We start from the raw sequence: 17,719 nt of genomic DNA on the forward strand, positions 1-17,719 counted from the left end.
CAAACTTAAACATGAGTAAATTTAGTTGGATTGGATCTGAGCCAATTTTGTTAATTTAGTTGTATTTTTTATTTATTTACTCCATTTCAAAGGGCTGCAACAGGAGAAAGGTATTTAAAACACGAGCACCCTGCTTCTGCTTAAATATGTTTAGTATTGTACTGTTTTCTTTTATTACTGCTGCTAATTTTATTTATAATTATTTATAAATTATTATTTATAATTATTAACAGCACAATCCTAAACCCGTCTACTCTGAAGTAAAATCCCAGTGAGTTCAATGGGATTTATCCTCAGAGGCTGCAGGGTAAATGTATTTTTTTGTATCAAAAAGCACTGTACGGTAATGATGACTCTATACAGCTTTAATAATGTACACAGCACTTCAGTTTTACAATGGAGGAAATAAAGATAGATACCGCGTACACAATTTAATTCTACCATGATTTGTAAAGTTTAATAGAACACATCTTACTATATAGTCAGAGACTTGGTAAAAGCTTAATATGATTTTATTTGTATTTCTTTAGTTTATAAAATTTATATACCACTTGATTGTAGGAAAAAACTCAAAGCGGTTACCGTTTCCCTATGACTACATTAAGGACCTTGGTGGGATAAAAGGTGGGTTATTTAGAAGAAGTAGGGCTGGATCCAGACCCATAGCTGACCCATTGACACTAATGGAGATGGTAGTCATGACTACCCTAATTCCCATTGATTTCAGTGGCATGACTGTCTGGCTACAAGCCGGAATGCCTATTTTATTTTATTTGATTTGTGTGTGTGTAATTAATATCTCACGCTATTATATTATTACACTTTGTAGCCATGATCGTTATACATGAACCTAGCTTGCTTGCAATTAAAAGAAAAGAAAAATGACATATGAAGTGGGGAAGGGGGCAGCATAGTAACACCCCCCCCCCCAAAAATCTCGGTGAATAGATTAGAAGATAGAATGTTTTTTTTAAAAAAAATGCTGACGTGAGCAGAAAACTCTGAACTGAGGAAAAGTTTATTCGGTGGGGGAGGGGAGGGGGCAGCAGAAACCGCCCGTGATTCGTTCGACCTCGAAGATTCAAGTCTCCCTCCAGCAGGGGGAGGAGCGGCAGGAGCGTGCGCGTGCGCCCCTCCCCTCTCTGCCTCCATGGTAACCAATCGCCGCCGCTACCGCGCGCTCGCACCAACGAGGCGAGGGAGCCGGAGGGCTGAGCCCCCTCCTCTCCCTACTCGCGTGCGCGAAGAGATACGCGCGGGCGTGCGCGCTCTCTCTCAGCCCGGCCTTTCCATCCTCCCGGCCGTCCCCCCACCCCGCCCCGCGCGTTCTCACCGGATCGTCAGCCCAGAGTCAGGACGATGCGAAGCCAACCCCCTCGCCACCAGCCGCGTGCCGCAGTGTTTCGTAGTTAGGCGTCCCTGCGCACAGGTAAGCCAAGTCCAAAGGGGTCCGGGGGGGGAAAAGGGATTTTTTTTCTCTCCCACCTTCCCTCTCACTCCTTCGCGAGGCATGATGGGAGTTGTAGTCTCGCCTTTGCCTGGTAGCCCAAGGAGACGCGAAACTGACAAAAAGACTACAAATCCCAGCGAAGTTCTTGTCTCGGGGTTCGTGGTGCTTCTTTTTGCCTGTGAGTCTCTTTCAGCGCCCCGTCCCCGCTCCCGCTGCATTTTGAGGGTCGGCAAGAGGTGGGGGGGGGAAGAGAAAGGCAGTTATGTGAAGGGTAAGGTGGTGGGGAAGCGACCGCAATGTGGGGCGTCGCCCATATAACGGTGTCGAGAGGCCCCTCCCCTCCTCTTCTGCCTGTAGGAGGCCTTATAAATTCGGGCTCTCAGCCAAGGTTGGGGTGGCAACTTTGGGAGGCTAGATCATGATGCTATAGGTTTACGCGAGAAGAAGGAGCTGGGAAATTAATGAGATATACTGTATTGCCATGGCTGCAAAACCAAAAGAGAGAGGAGGCTGTACTGTACTTAGGGCTCTGCAGTAATGTCTCCTGTATAGATTTCAGTGGGGCTACGTGCAAAGGACAATAAAACCAGATAATTCCTTGCAGCTTTAATGGTGGAGATTGCTGCCCCCTTCACAACGTGATGGGATGAATTTAACATTTCAGGCTTTATTATTAATAATAATGCCCTATCTCTGCAGGTCTCTCGGTGGTTCACAGGAAAAAATTAGAATATAAAATCACAAAATACACAATCAAAATAAAAACAAAAAGAACCCAATAACAGCCCACCCCAACACATTTTAAAAGGGCATGGATTCATTTTGTATTTCAGCTTGTTTTCCTTAAAACACGTAACATTTTAACGGCAACATTTTAGGCGTTTTAAAAGAAAATTTCTTCAGGTCTGTATTGGATGAAGCATTTTGAAGCATTAAGTTGGGTGAAAGCTAACTGCAATCTCACCCTTTTCTAGAGCTGTGGCCCTTTCAGAGTTCTGCAGTTCCAGTTACGTGGGTTCTCACCTGGATGTGATGCTTTGCATGTTTGAAACTGCCACCATTATTTGAATGCTACAGGTAGAACACTTGGAGTCTTTCAAACACAGTACATTCCAATAGAGGCATTTCACACAATCAGCCTAAAGTCATTGTGTGATGCCCATGAAGCAGCTATGAGTGGCATCCAAGTTAGCAAGGTGTGCTCAGCATGCTTTCATGTTCGCTCTCTGTCTCCATGGAGGACCCAGCAAACAAGACCGCATCAATGGGCTTGATGTGGCCAAATAAACATGCAGAATCCTGGCAAGACTGAGGTCCTATGGGCAAATGGGTATTGATTTGAGAAGCTGCATAGGTAGCCTGTTCTGGAAAGGGTTGCAACCCCCCCCCCCCAAAAAAATGATTGTGCAGCCTGGGGCTCTTTCTGCACCCAGCATTGTTACTTGAGGCACAGAGTGCCCTTTTCCAGCTCTGGCTGATTCATCAGCTCTGACCATTCCTGGTTAGAGAGAACCAGGCCAGAATGACACGTCCTCTGTTAATCTCATGTTTGGATTACTATAGTGCAGGCACGTCCAACAGGTAGATTGTGATCTACCAGTAGATCACTGGATGTCTGTGGTAGATCACTGCTAGATCACTGGCACCCCTAAAATAAGCTCACCCAAAATTTTCCTCCTCCCTAAAAAAAGCTGAACTATGACCTGAAGCCCTAAACAAAAATGGGCCTCCCTCCCTCCTAAAAGAAGCTCAACAAGTTTGACCTAACCCCAAAAAAACAGGGCTTCCCTTCCTTAAATAAAACTCAACAGCTTTGACCTGAACCCCCCCAAATGGGGTAGATCACTCCCAGTTTTTAACTCTGTGAGTAGATCAGAGTCTCTTGGGAGGTGGCCACCCCTGCTATAGTGCACTGTATGTATGGCTGCCCTTAAGAACAACCCAGAAGTCACAGTAGGGAATGCTGCTGCCAAAATATTGTTCAGGACAGCAGGTAGGGATAATTTAATACCTAACCTGGAAGATCACTTTTGGCTGCTCTATAGGTAGTTAAAAAGATATGGGGTTCAGCCTTAGACCCCTCTGAGTCACTCCCTAACAACACCCGTGCTTATTAGCACGTGCATCTGTATTGTGGAGCAAAGGCAAACTGAGGAAACGGGTCTAGTAGAGCATAGTGTTTGCTGGAATGGCAGAGTACAGAGTCTGCAAAAATGTTGGGACTCTTTCCGAAATGTAATTAAATTTGAAACAAACTTGTATGCAGGTGATTCAAAAAAGGAAAAGCCTTTCAGAATATATTAGATCATTGGTGTCTTGTTTATAACCCACAGAGAGAACTTTCTTTCTAACCTTGGTTAGGGATCAGCTCAGCTTATGCTGTTAAGAGTGAAGGTTAATATCTTTTGTGACCTCCTTATCTTATCTAGTGTAAGATTTCTAAACCTTGGGCAGGAGCAGCAGCTTTTTGATATGCATATATCTCTTATGCATGATACATAAATGAAGGAGACTCAAAAGCTACCTGGGATTTTGTGATGGACTAATACAGGAGTCAAATAATAGTTTTTGCAAATCATGACAAAACTGTAAAAAGAAAAGAAAAGGGCAAGCTGTTGGCATAAATGTAAGTACCGGTAGCCAAAATGCTACAGTTTTAAAGAGCCAGGTTCTGCAGGCAGGAAAGAAACGGAAAAATGTTTGAAGAAAAAACATTTTTGGTTATATCCTGTGTTGTGTGAGCGGCATTCCACTAATGCAGTAGGACTTTCCTTTCCTCTTTTCCATGTGCCCCTCAAATTGCTCCAGAGGGTCTCCCAACAACATGAGTTGGGAAAGCATTGCAAGCAGTGCCCTAATGTTATGGGGACTATTTGCTTTACATAGCAGAGGTTGTTTTGTGCTCATTTCAAACTGAAGAACATTCTATAGAGCCTTTTTGGAGATGGACAGCACTCCTTTTGAGATTCCCCATACCATTGGGGCACTGCTTGCAATGCTTTCCCAACTCATGTTGTTGACTTTTAAGACAGGTTTCCTGTTGTGTTTGTTATTAGTAGGATACAGTAAGCCTGCAACTTAGGCACATTTTAGTTGTGCACATTCAGCTTTCCACACATGACAATTTTAAAAAAATAAATAAAAAGAGGCAGAAGGGGGTGGAGTTACGGGGGAAATGATTTTGGCAATCCCATCTGCCATTGAACCCAGTGAGTTTTGACCATATGTGATTTTGGCTTTAGGCACGATCCCCAGAACATAATCTCAAGGTGTGTCCAGAACACTGTCTATTCCTGTTGTGTTGGATGAGTTTCAATTTGGGAGGCTCAAGGATGTGGACAAGGTGCTTGGATCAGTCAGGGCAACCACTTGAGCTCTGGACCCTTGCCCTCTTGACTGATAAAGGAGGGGACAGCTGGCTGGGCCTGGGAGGTGATTAATGTTTTCTTGTGAGAGGGGGTAATCCCTGCCTGCTTGAAGGAGGCAATGGTAAAACCACTCCTCAAGAAACCCTCCCTGGATTTATTGGTTTGTTTTTGTTTTATTGGTTTGTTCCTGTTTTAGTATGTATTATGTATTTTGTGTCCTCATTTTGCAGTTTTCTGTTGTGAACCTCCCTGTGATCTTTGGATGAAGGGCGGTATACAAATTTAATAAACAAATTGTGTCTTCCTTGTGCCAGAAATAACTAGGTGACATCACCTTCTCTTCAACCATGTTTTCAGAAGCGTCCTGGAGGGCTTTAACTTTATCTCAAGTGCATTAATTTCTTTGGGTTGTTGTCTGGAAAGAGGCCAGCTTCAAGTAATCAGCAGTTCTGTACATTGAACCAAAAGAGCATTGCTTGGCCAGAACCTGCAGTGTAGCCTATGTTTTGACTGCTTTGCAACTGTCATTCAGCAAGGCATCTTTTGTGAGGACTAGAATGAATAAAAAACAACACAGAGCCAGCTTGTTGTGTAGGTTGATTTTTATTTTTAAAGATCTGAAAAACCTGCCCTTGTATGGATGAGCAGAGGGTTGGAGACTATTTTTATTGATGAGATGCAGTACTTTTGTACTGTATCCTTGCCATTATTGGGCCTCACATGCATGAATACTGCTGTTGGGTCCGCATTGTGTAAAACATTGCTCTACTGTATATATTTTGGTATTATTCACAAATGACACCTTTGCAGTGAATTTATTTTTAAAGGTAATATAGTTTCATAGTTAGCAAGCCAGCAATAAATTGCGCAGAACAGTAAAAGGTGAGATTACAGTGGTGCCTCGCAAGATGAATTTAATTCGTTTCACGAGTCAATTCGTTTTGCGAAAAATTCATCTTGCGAATCACGATTTCCCATAGGAATGCATTGAAATATCTTTTTTTGCCCATAGGAACGCATTAATTAAATTTCAATGCATTCCTATGGGAAACTGCGATTTGCAAGACGAATTTTTCGCAAAACGAATTCGTCTTGCGAGTCACCATCAGATCGCAAGACACATTCGTCTTGTGAAAATTCATCTTGCAGGGCATTCGTCTTGCGAGGTACCACTGTATAGGCCTAAATTGCAATTTTTTAAATTCGTTGTTTTTCACACACAGAAGAATGTCCCAAAGTGACTTACAACATAAATTACATTAAAACAATAATAATAATAATAATAATAATAATAATAATGTGGTACCTCATTGTGTCCATCCAAGAATATTCATAGAAGGACAAATCCACCTCACTAAAGGATGAGAACTGTAAAAGCCAAAAAAAAAAAAATCACAACTCACCACCCTCCCAATTAACGAGGCCTGGTCACTGGGCACAAGTCCCTTGGGAGAGTTTGCCGCAAACAGGGAGATACCACTGAGAAGGCTTGCTTACATGTTGTGGCTCTCTGCAGCTCCCTCAGAGAAACTGTGTTGAGAAGAGCCTCTAATGGCTACCACAAGATCTAGATAGGTTCAGATGAGGAGCAGTATTGGAGTCCTGAGCCACATAGAGCTTTTAAAGCTCAAAACAGGACTTTGAACTGAGCTTAAGAATTGATCAATGGCCAATGCAGTTGTGCAATAATTGGACTCCTATACTCGGCAATCTTGCTACTGATGTCTATTTTAGCTGAAGTTTCTGAGCCATCTTCAAAGGCAGACTGTAGATAAATAGGTACCACTCCAACGGGAAGGTAAACGGCGTTTCCATGCGCTGCTCTGGTTCGCCAGAAGCAGCTTAGTCATGCTGGCCACATGACCCAGAAAAACTGTCTGCGGACAAACGCCGGCTCCGTCGGCCTATAGAGCGAGATGAGCGCCACAACCCCAGAGTTGTCTGCGACTGGACCTAACGGTCAGGGGTACCTTTACCTTTAATCTAAAATTGAAGCTACCACAGCATAGACAAGAGAAGTTTGGTTATCTCTGTCTATATAGGGTCATAGGTGGTGGAAGACACACTATGCTACAAAGGTTGTTTGTGCCTTGATCAACAGTACATAATGGATTCACAAGTACCCCCAAGCTACGCACCAGTTCCTTCAGGGGGAGTTTAGCAATATTCAGAGCAGACTGAGCCCCACTCATCTGGTCTAACAACACCTCAGTTTTTTTGGTCTCATCCAGTTCATGAGAATAACCTCAAGTTACTACTTAATTATTTGTTAAGACCGCATGTAATTATTTTCTTTTTATGTTTCCATGCAGCGTTATAGGTTTCTCGAAGAAAATGAATTTGGCCGAGATCTGTGATAATGCTAAAAAAGGAAGGGAATATGCACTTCTCGGAAACTATGACTCCTCCATGGTTTATTACCAGGGTGTCATCCAGCAAATTCAAAGACACTGTCAATCCATCAGAGACCCAGCACTGAAGGGCAAATGGCAGCAGGTATGAAAAAACAATACTTGCATGACTAGATATTTTATTTATTGGGAAATATATATGCTGCTGCTGATGGCTCATGTGATGGCCAGAAATAGAACAAAAAGATTGAAAACATTAAAATAAACAATACAAAACTTAATAACATCAACAAATTAGGAGCAGGGCAGGCTGCAACCTATGGAATACCCTTAGCAATCAGTCACATTAAAGTCCCCACCTTAACAAATGATTTTACTCTTTTCCTAAAATCCATTAGTTGATCTGGCTAGGTTAGCCTCATCTAGTAAGTGCACCACAAGAAAATAGGAATATATTTCAGCAATTTTTAAACATATTGATGGTCATGTATGAATTCTGCTAAATTGAAGTTCATAAACATTTAGTTGACATTTGCAGATTAGGTTTTTTCTATTTATAAACAATGGTTTTTACATCTACAGTGGAACCTTGGTTTATGAACACCTCGGTTTATGAATTTTCGGTTTATGAACGCCGCGGACCCATCTGGAACGGATTAATTCACTTTCCATTACTTTTAATGGGAAAGTTCGCTTCAGTTTATGAACGCTTCAGTTTATGAACAGACTTCCGGAACGAATTACACCCATGTTTCAGTTTATGAACGCTTCAGTTTAAGTACTTTGCGGACCCGTCTGGAACGGATTAATCCACTTTCCATTACTTTCAATGGGAAAGTTCGCTTCAGTTTATGAACGGTTACTCCGCGGACCGTCTGGAACGGATTAATCCACTTTCCATTACTTTCAATGGGAAAGTTCGCTTCAGTTTATGAACGCTTCAGTTTATGAACAGACTTCCGGAACCAATTGTGTTCATAAACCGAGGTACCACTATGGAATCTGTTTTTGTTTTATTAATAATATTTTATTCAATCTCTTTTCTTTCTGAATGCATATTCATCATTGTATTACAAAGAAACACCCCTGTTCACAAGCATGGTTAACTCTTCCTAGTCCTCTGCTGCCCCCACTTTCCCTTTCCCATCCTTCCCCCCCCCCTAACACTCTTTCCTGTGTTTTGCTTTTAGTAAAGATAGTGTAGGTGCTATTTTGCAAGTTCTTCTTTCCTGTCTCACCTAATGTGCCTGAAGCTTAGACGGATAAGCCTGATTTGCTAAAAGCGTTAACTTAGTCTGGACACTATACAGTGCCATCAAAAATTTTGTGGCAAATGTTTTGCGTTGATGTCAGAGATGTTTAATTTTCTACAATTAGCTTTTGGTTGGTGTCAGTTCCAGATAATTCTAATTAAGAACAAAGCAAATAAGAGTAATTGAATATTTAGAGTTGGGCTACAAGTCACATCTTCTTCAACCACAATTCTGTTAGAGACTATTGCTTTCTTGGGGGCGAGGGTGGGAATCGCACCCATGTGTATGATGTGCTAAACTAGAACAAGGATAATCTCACTGTTACTGTGTACAGTGGTACCTCGACCTACGAACGACTTGAAAACTGAATTTTTCGACTTACGAATGGGGGTAATGGGCGCGCGCTTGCGAATGTCTCGACATCCAGAAAAAAACCACGGCGGTTTTAGATAGGGATTTTTCGACTTACGAATTTTTAGATAAAGGTTCGACTTGCGAATTTTTCCATTTCCAATGCATTCCTATGGGAAATCGCGTTTCCAGTGGCATTTTTTGACTTACGAATTTTTCGACTTACGAAGGTGCCTTCGGAACGGATTAAATTTGTAAGTCAAGGCACCACTGTATTTTTATTTAAACTGGCATTTTACATGAATCCTCTTTTCATATAAAAAAAAACCCTTAGCAATATTTCATCTCACTATTTCAAAATAGATTTTTGTTTTGACTCATTTAGCCTCCTTCATATTTGTTGAGTCCATTATGGCAGTTGCTCATTGCCTTATCATTAATAAGCACATCAATTTCTCCTGACGTATTGTCATGACTATGTCTGTGCAATGTACAATTCGGCCTTTTAATTTAGGGGTGCATTCACAAATGCCATCTTGCTGTACATGCAAGCAGTCCTAAACATCCGTATACATACATTTGGACAAATGTAACTTGTAAGGTATGCAATCATGGATACAGTCAGCAGCAATGTCCATGATTGCATCAGCATTTTCCAGGGGCACTGATGATGGGCATTGCTGTCTGCTGGGTCCATGAGTGCCTACTTTGCATGTTACTTTGGCCCTACAAATGTGTAGTCATGAAAGTATCTGTTGTTAAGTGTCCTTGAGAAAACCAGAGGTTGAAAAATAAACTCTCTCTGATTCAGCAGGTTAATTCTCCCTGCCAAAACTAGAAAGTCCAATGATTTCAGTGGGTCTATACTGAATGTCACTTCCTTGGATATTGCCCAATGCCATTACACCTATTCAATTTTTTTGAAGTCTGTCTTATTTGTTAAACTCATGGAATCATACTGTTTGCTTTCTGTGTGTGATGCTTTGATTTTGTTTGAGGTGTGTGTGGAATTGAGTGTTTCAAAGGCCACACATCCTTTGATCGCAACAGGAGCGGAAATAGGCCATATGTTTGCTGTTGATAGATATAAGAGCAAGCTCATTGGAGGTTTCCGGTGCACTGTCTGTTCCATCTGTACTGGATCAATTTTGATTACTGTGTCATGAGGATGTAGACAAGCTGCTTGAAGAAGTGTGTCCGACCACCTGCCCCCTTAATACTTTTCCATCCTGGCTTCTTAAAGCTAGTGTTAGACTATTGACTGGGTGGGTCCAGGAAATGATCAGTGGTTCACTGGAGAAATACCCAGCAACTAATATCCTCTTTTCAGGTAAGGTGCTCCAGAGGGTGGCAGCAGTCCAGCTTCAGGCATGCTTGGATTGAGACTGAATATCTGGATCCATTTCAGTATGGCTTTAGGCCTGGTCATGACACTGAAAGAGCCTTGGTTGCCCTAACATTTGTCAGGAAAGAGATGGGGGGAGTGTGACTCCGTTCATTCTTTTTAACCTCTTGGTGGCTTTCCAAAACCATTGATCATGTATGCTGTCTTTCTGGAGCAGCTCAGGAAAGTGGGGTTGGGGGCACTCTATAGTTCAATGGTTCTGTTCCTACCTTCAGGGCTATTTCCAGAAAGTAGTTTTGGGAGGCTACTGGGAAGCCATGGGAGCCTTCCTGTGGTGTTCCCCATGCTAATTGAAATCTATGAAACGACTGGGAGCTGGCGTCAGGAGTTTTGCTGATGCAGGGCAGGTAATAAATTTAATGTTGGTAACATAAACACATTTTTTAAATAATAAATGATATGATCTCACACAGAAAATTGGGCAAATAGGTGTTGGGGAGATAGACTGCAGTCTGCCTACTACCAGCTGTGCAGTATATCACTCCTGCCTTATCCTGATGATGAGCTTAATTCTTTTGTAACTTAACTATGAATGCTTTAGTCAGTGTAATAAACTCTGCTTATTTTCCAGGTTCGGCAAGAACTACTGGAAGAATATGAGCAAGTAAAGAGCATTGTCAACACTTTAGAGAGTTTTAAAATAGACAAACCTACTGATATTCCTATATCTTATCAAGATGAAAATTTCAGGGATCCAACTGTTTGGCCACCTCCTGTTCCAGCTGAGCACAGGTAATTTGCTTTAAAATAAGTTTGCAGTTTTTATTGGTGGATTAATTACCTGTACTTAATATTTGAGAATGTATGTAATATAGTGACTAAGAAATTAGGTTTATTTCAAACCTTGTATTCCTATATCTTTCCCTGTTCTGGCTTCTTTAGACTGTTTTCTGGTAAGGGCTTCAACTTGTTGCTGGATCAGTTCAGAAAACACAACCAACAACAGTGGTCTGTGTGAACCATTGTTCATAACCCCAAGTATCGTTTGAGCATATAAAAATAGAGAAAAACTATGATTTACAGTGGGCCCTGCTTTGCGTAGGGATTGGCTGTGCTTCAGAGTTCCCACTTGGGAACTCCATAGTGTAGCCAATCCCACTGTGGTTTGTTGTCAGTGCTGATCAGCTAATTGGGGCTGACAGCAAGGCTTGCTTGCCAAGTAACAATTGGGAATGTACTTTAAGGCTCACAGTTTTTCCTTTGCAGCCATACCTCTACTTGTCCCATGCCTGACAACAAAATTGGGACCCGTGTTGAGTCTAATTTGGCTTCCGGGGCAGAGGTCCCCCCTCTGTTTTACAACCATTATTATTTTCATAGCCGTAGAATGGATGGCAAGGTAGTATGGGGCTACAATGTAGTTTAATTCCACTCTCTGCCCCAAAGCATGGCCAATCACCCACTGGCGTCTCACAGATCAACTTGCACATCAGGTTTCACCCACTGAATTGGGTTGCAAAACACAGTAGTAAAGCATTTTTGTTTCTCTCCAATGCTAGCTGTATCGTGTTCCCTTTGCTTGACAGACTCCCACCTCAAATAAAACGACCCAATCGAGAAGTGAAACCTCTGAGGAGAGAATCGCCAGGATTGCAGCGTGGGCCTGTGGGCAGAGCTCAACCAATCTCAAAAAATGAAAAACCTGCCAGCAGCCGAGAAAGGGACTCTAGAGCAAAAGGAAAAGATGAAAAGGTAAAAATATAGGGGGCAGCCGGCAAATATCTTTTTTTAGTGAAAAAAAATGTATATGAATCTGTAATGAATGTATATTTACAAAAATTTCCCTCCCAATATTTACAACTGGTTCAGATATTAAGAGAGGTAAAGGAACAGACTGTGAGAGTTACCATCGCCTTTGAACAGCTGATACGAGATACAATTTTTAAATTGATGAAATTTAGAATGTTGAAAAGTTTGGTATTATATTCTTTGCTTCCCAAGCCAAAATGTGTCTGAGAGACTGAACTCCCCCCAAAAAAGAAGAGGGGAAGATATGAACAGTGAATCTGTTTTGCTGTGTCAACACAAGAATTACTCTGAAACTATTAAGTTGTATAATAATGTGGTCCATGGGGGTGGGGAGTTTTCTCAGATAACAGTTCTCTGCATGTCCTTGAGTTCATTATTACCTTGACATAAATAACCAAATTAATCTAATTTTGGGTTGGGCAGTAGATACTGATAAAAGCTACAGCTTTTTAAAACTACTGGGTACAAGCAGAGGATTTTAACACCATCTATGCATAAAATTGGAAGTTTTGCACTGCACCAACAGTGGCAAATGAAAGCCTGACAGATTTTTATTTTGGAAAGACTTTAAAGATCAAGTAAAATCGGCTCAAGGAAGGAAAAGCAATAATGATTTTCTTGAATTTAATGAATGTAAGGTAATTATAAAGAGGCAGGTTTTTTCAGGCTATCTAAATACAGAACAATATTTTTGTATTGGCAAACTGTTTTACTTTGGTACATCCTTTATAGGTTGAGGGAAATGCCTTTTGTTAATATGATTAGATTATATCTCTGTCACAGTCTTAGGTTTGTAAAAATTCTATGATAGATAGCTTAACTTTGTAAAGTATTGTTCTTTGTGACTGTGATTCAGCATCTGGAATTTAAATTCACATTTTAGCTTACAGGGTGTGTAAAGGAATGGACACAATGTTCTCTGCACTAAGATTTTAGATAATATCTTTGTGGTCAGCTTGCAGAAGTAGGAAGTGCTTGTCTCTATTTCTGCTTTTATGCCAATGATGGCAGTGTTCTTTATTGTTGTTGTCATTAGCTGTTTTTCCAAAATTTATATAAATAGTAGGAAATTGTTTTCCAAAATTTATATAAATAGTAGGAAATTGTTTTCCCACAGATCTAATTCCAGTGTGATGTTGTAGTAGGTAGAGGATCAGAGTTGCAGTAGGGCAGGCATGTCCAACAGGTAGATCATGATCTACTAATAGATCACTGGACATCTGTGGTAGATCACTGGCTCCCCCCAAAGAAGCTCAGCAACTTTGGCTCCCCTAAAAAAAGCTCTACATCTTTGCCCTGAAGCCCCCAAAACAGGGCTTTCCTTCCTAAAAAAAAGCTCAACTTTGACCTGAACCCCGTAAAACATGGATGGCTTTCCTTCCTAAGAAAAAGCTCAACAACCTCGACCTGAACCCCCCAAAAGGGGGTAGATCACTGCCAGGTTTTAACTCTGTGAGTAGATCGCAGTCTCTTGGAAGTTGGCCACCCCTGCAGTAGGGCAATCTGAGTTTCTATTCATGCTCATCTATGGTGTTAATTGCAGGACTTTGGGCTAGCAATCTGTCCCTTAGGATTGTTGTTGTTTAGTCGTTTAGTCGTGTCCGACTCTTCGTGACCCCATGGACCATAGCACGCCAGGCACTCCTGTCTTGCACTGCTTCCCATAGTTTGGTCAAACTCATGTTCGTAGCTTCGAGAACACTGTCCAACCATCTTGTCCTCTGTCGTCCCCTTCTCCTAGTGCCCTCAATCTTTCCCAACATCAGGGTCTTTTCCAAGGATTCTTCTCTTCTCATGAGGTGGCCAAAGTATTGGAGCCTCAGCTTCACGATCTGTCCTTCCAGGGAGCACTCAGGGCTGATTTCCTTAAGAATTGATAGGTTTGATCTTCTAGCAGTCCATGGGTCTCCTCCAGCACCATAATTCAAAAGCATCAATTCTTCGGCGATCACCCTTCTTTATGGTCCAGCTCTCACTTCCATACATCACTACTGGGAAAACCATAGCTTTAACTATACGAACCTTTGTTGGCAAGGTGATGTCTCTGCTTTTAAAGATGTTGTCTAGGTTTGTCATTGCTTTTCTCCCAAGAAGCAGGCGTCTTTTAATTTCGTGACTGCTGTCACCATCTGCAGTGATCAAGGAGCCCAAGAAAGTAAAATCTCTCACTGCCTCCATTTCTTCCCCTTCTATTTGCCAGGAGGTGATGGGACCAGTGGCCATGATCTTGGTTTTTTTGATGTTGAGCTTCAGACCATATTTTGCGCTCTCCTCTTTCACCCTCATTAAAAGGTTCTTTAATTCCTCCTCACTTTCTGCCATCAAGGTTGTGTCATCTGCATATCTGAGGTTGTTGATATTTCTTCCGGCAATCTTAATTCCTGCTTGGGATTCATCTAGTCCAGCCTTTCGCATGATGAATTCTGCATATAAGTTAAATAAGCAGGGAGACAATATACAACCTTGTCGTACTCCTTTCCCAATTTTGAACCAATCAGTTGTTCCATATCCAGTTCTAACTGTAGCTTCTTGTCCCACATAGAGATTTCTCAGGAGACAGATGAGGTGATCAGGCACTCCCATTTCTTTAAGAACTTGCCATAGTTTGCTGTGGTCAACACAGTCAAAGGCTTTTGCATAGTCAATGAAGCAGAAGTAGACGTTTTTCTGGAACTCTCTAGCTTTCTCCATAATCCAGAGCATGTTTGCTATTTGGTCTCTGGTTCCTCTGCCCTTTCGAAATCCAGCTTGCACTTCTGGGAGTTCTCGGTCCACATACTGCCTAAGCCTGCCTTGTAGAATTTTAAGCATAACCTTGCTAGCGTGTGAAATGAGCGCAATTGTGCGGTAGTTGGAGCATTCTTTGGCACTGCCCTTCTTTGGAATTGGGATGTAGACTGATCTTCTCCAATCCTCTGGCCATTGCTGAGTTTTCCAAACTTGCTGGCATATTGGGTGTAGCACCTTAACAGCATCATCTTTTAAAATTTTAAATAGTTCAGCTGGAATATCATCACTTCCACTGGCTTTGTTATTTGCAGTGCTTTCTAAGGCCCATTTGACTTCACTCTCCAAGATGTCTGGCTCAAGGTCAGCAACCACACTACCTGGGGTGTACGAGACCTCCATATCTTTCTGGTATAATTCCTCTGTGTATTCTTGCCACCTCTTCTTGATGTCTTCTGCTTCTGTTAGGTCCTTACCACTTTTGTCCTTGATTATGGTAATCTTTGTACGAAATGTTCCTTTCATATCTCCAATTTTCTTGAACAGATCTCTGGTTTTCCCCATTCTATTGTTTTCCTCTATTTCTTTGCATTGCTCATTTAAGAAGACCCTCTTATCTCTCCTTGCTGTTTTTTGGAAATCTGCATTCAGTTTCCTGTATCTTTCCCTATCTCCCTTGCATTTTGCTTGCCTCCTCTCCTCCGCTATTCGTAAGGCCTCGTTGGACAGCCATTTTGCCTTCTTGCATTTCCTTTTCCTTGGGATGGTTTTCGTTGCTGCCTCCTGTATAATGTTACGAGCCTCCATCCATAGTTCTTCAGGCACTCTGTCCACAAAATCTAAATCCTTAAACCTGTTCCTCACTTTCACTGTGTATTCATAAGGGATTTGATTCAGATTGTATCTTACTGGCCCAGTGGTTTTTCCTACTTTCTTCAGTTTAAGCTGGAATTTTGCTATAAGAAGCTGATGATCTGAGTTACAGTCAGCTCCAGGTCTTGTTTTTGCTGATTGTATAGAGCTTCTCCATCTTTGGCTGCAGAGAATATAATCAATCTGATTTCGATGCTGCCCATTTGGTGATATCCATGTGTAGAGTCGTCTCTTGTGTGGGATAAAATTGTGAGGATAAAATTGGCTAGCCCCAGGAAAGTCATTCTGGGCTCATTGAAGGTGGAGAAGTATACAAATGGAATAGAATAAATGGCGTAGTTAATCATACATGATGTGTGCATGCTTTTGCTTAAATGGAAGTGACCTCTATATAGGAAGACGGTGTATGAAGCAGCCGTTAATAGCAGTGTGACAGATTCTTACGCTGAATGGATCAGCAGTGCCAAGGTGAAATTAAAGGTTATGGTTAGAATGGAAAAAGACATGGTAAAATGAAAATGCTTTGTGAAACTTAGATGCATACCTTTCATTTGCAAATATGGAAGATGGCACTTGTCATAAAACCTCTATATTCTACTAGGAGAGAGCTAGGGCAAAGAGGGGAAGAAGATTTCATTTTTCTTTATGTCCACCTTCTCCACACATTCATGCACACCCATTTTCTCTTTCATACACCTACATTCTCTTATAGGCATGCAGATATATATTCTCTTTCTCTCTTAATTTGCATACATGGAAGTATGCCTTTGTTCTTTCTCCCCCCCCCCCATGCATTCTTTCCCCATTCATCTTCCCTGCCGCCGCTTTCCCACTCATTATCCTTCTTCTGCCCTCTGCTCTCCCCACAGTGTCTCCTATTCCTACTTCTTATTGGTGGCTGCCAGCAAGATTTGCTGGATTCTCTGGATCCAGGGAGGCTCCTTGCCCACATCCCTAGTGCTCTTGGAACAGGATAACTAGATAGGACAGAGAGACCCTTTGCCTGAAGTGTTTCTCAAACTCAGGTTCCCAGCTGTTGTTTGACTACAGCTCCCACCATCCCTGACCTGCTAGCTAGGAATAATGGGAGTTATAGCCCTACAGCAGCTGGGGACCCAAGTTTGGGAAGTTTGCCTTGGGGCAAAGGGATCCTGCAGCTGAGAGCTCTTAGAGTTAACCCATCAGTGTTCACTTTGCGTAAGATAAGAAAAGCCTTCTCCCTTTGGGTGTAGGTCTAGCTCAGGTATCCCCAAACTCGGCCCTCTAGATGTTTTTGGGACTACTCCCATCATCTCTGACCACTGGTCCTGTTAGCTAGGGATGATGGGAGTTGTAGTCCCAAACCATCTGGAGGGCCGAGTTTGGGGGTGCCTGGTCTAGCTGTAGTCAGGGTGTGGGTCTTGATTTTTAAAGCAACAGTAGCCGATCCCCAATATGCTTTTTGTCCTCAGCGAAACTGTTTATTTCTCAGTCTAGTTGCTTTCAGACAGTTTGAAGTCATGTTGTTCCCTCCCTCTTTCTACTAGGAAGTATGGTCCCCAAGCTGAGGGTGGGGCCAAAATGAGCAGCACTTTTCTGCCACTTCCCAGTAAGCATCTGGCTGGTTCTAGTTGTCAGAAGGCCTTTGAGTGTGCCTGCCCTAGTCAGAGCAATTTATCTGACATCACATTGATGTCACGCAGGAGTTGTTTGCAGAATGTCTGGGGCGGGGCCTAATATCACCGCAACGTGTAATGCACCAGGATTATATATATCGCCCTCCAAGCATTGCTTGTAAACAGCAAAAAATGATGAATTCTGGGGGGTTCTGGTGAGATGCATTACAGAACTGGTCCATGGGTTAAACCTCCACTGATATGCAGCTATTGCTGGGAATAGTAATCCTAAAGCAGTGGCATTATGCAAAGGACCCTTTATTGTACAAAGCAGTTCTGCTTACCTCTCAGTCTGGGATTTTTAATGCAAAGAATCTGGTCACTAGGTGGCAGAAAGGAAATAGTTTATACTTTATATTGCAAAATGGAGTACAGTACAAAATGTGAAGATGCGTAGCCTGGGCAGCTGCATGAAGAAGTACCATTGTGGGTTACAGTACTATATTGTTTCCTGCCTGCTAAGCTGCCGTAGGGCACAGATGATCGGTGGGCTTTGTGCGAAGCAGCCAGCACCCAGAGGACAAAGCTGCTGGCAGC

The 17,719-nt window shown here is 42.2% G+C and overlaps 1 protein-coding gene across 4 annotated transcripts in view; it reads left to right on the plus strand.

The window, feature by feature from the left end:
• Positions 1 to 1,255: 1,255 nt before the first annotated feature.
• KATNAL1 (katanin catalytic subunit A1 like 1) overlaps positions 1,256 to 17,719 on the plus strand; it is a 37,999-nt gene continuing 21,535 nt past the window's right edge. Inside the window, exons 1-4 of one of the 4 annotated variants that reach the window (XM_035116129.2) lie at positions 1,256 to 1,429; positions 7,131 to 7,314; positions 10,750 to 10,910; positions 11,705 to 11,870. In XM_035116129.2, coding sequence (XP_034972020.1) covers positions 7,153 to 7,314; positions 10,750 to 10,910; positions 11,705 to 11,870 — 489 coding nt within the window. In that variant the 5' untranslated portion in view covers positions 1,256 to 1,429; positions 7,131 to 7,152. Of the gene's footprint in view, positions 1,430 to 1,567; positions 1,629 to 7,130; positions 7,315 to 10,749; positions 10,911 to 11,704; positions 11,871 to 17,719 lie in introns of those variants that run through there. The other 3 variants (XM_060273807.1, XM_060273808.1, XM_035116130.2) reach the window with 3 other exon arrangements.

This window comes from Zootoca vivipara, chromosome 4, assembly GCF_963506605.1.
Source record: "Zootoca vivipara chromosome 4, rZooViv1.1, whole genome shotgun sequence".
Classification (NCBI taxonomy): domain Eukaryota; kingdom Metazoa; phylum Chordata; class Lepidosauria; order Squamata; family Lacertidae; genus Zootoca; species Zootoca vivipara.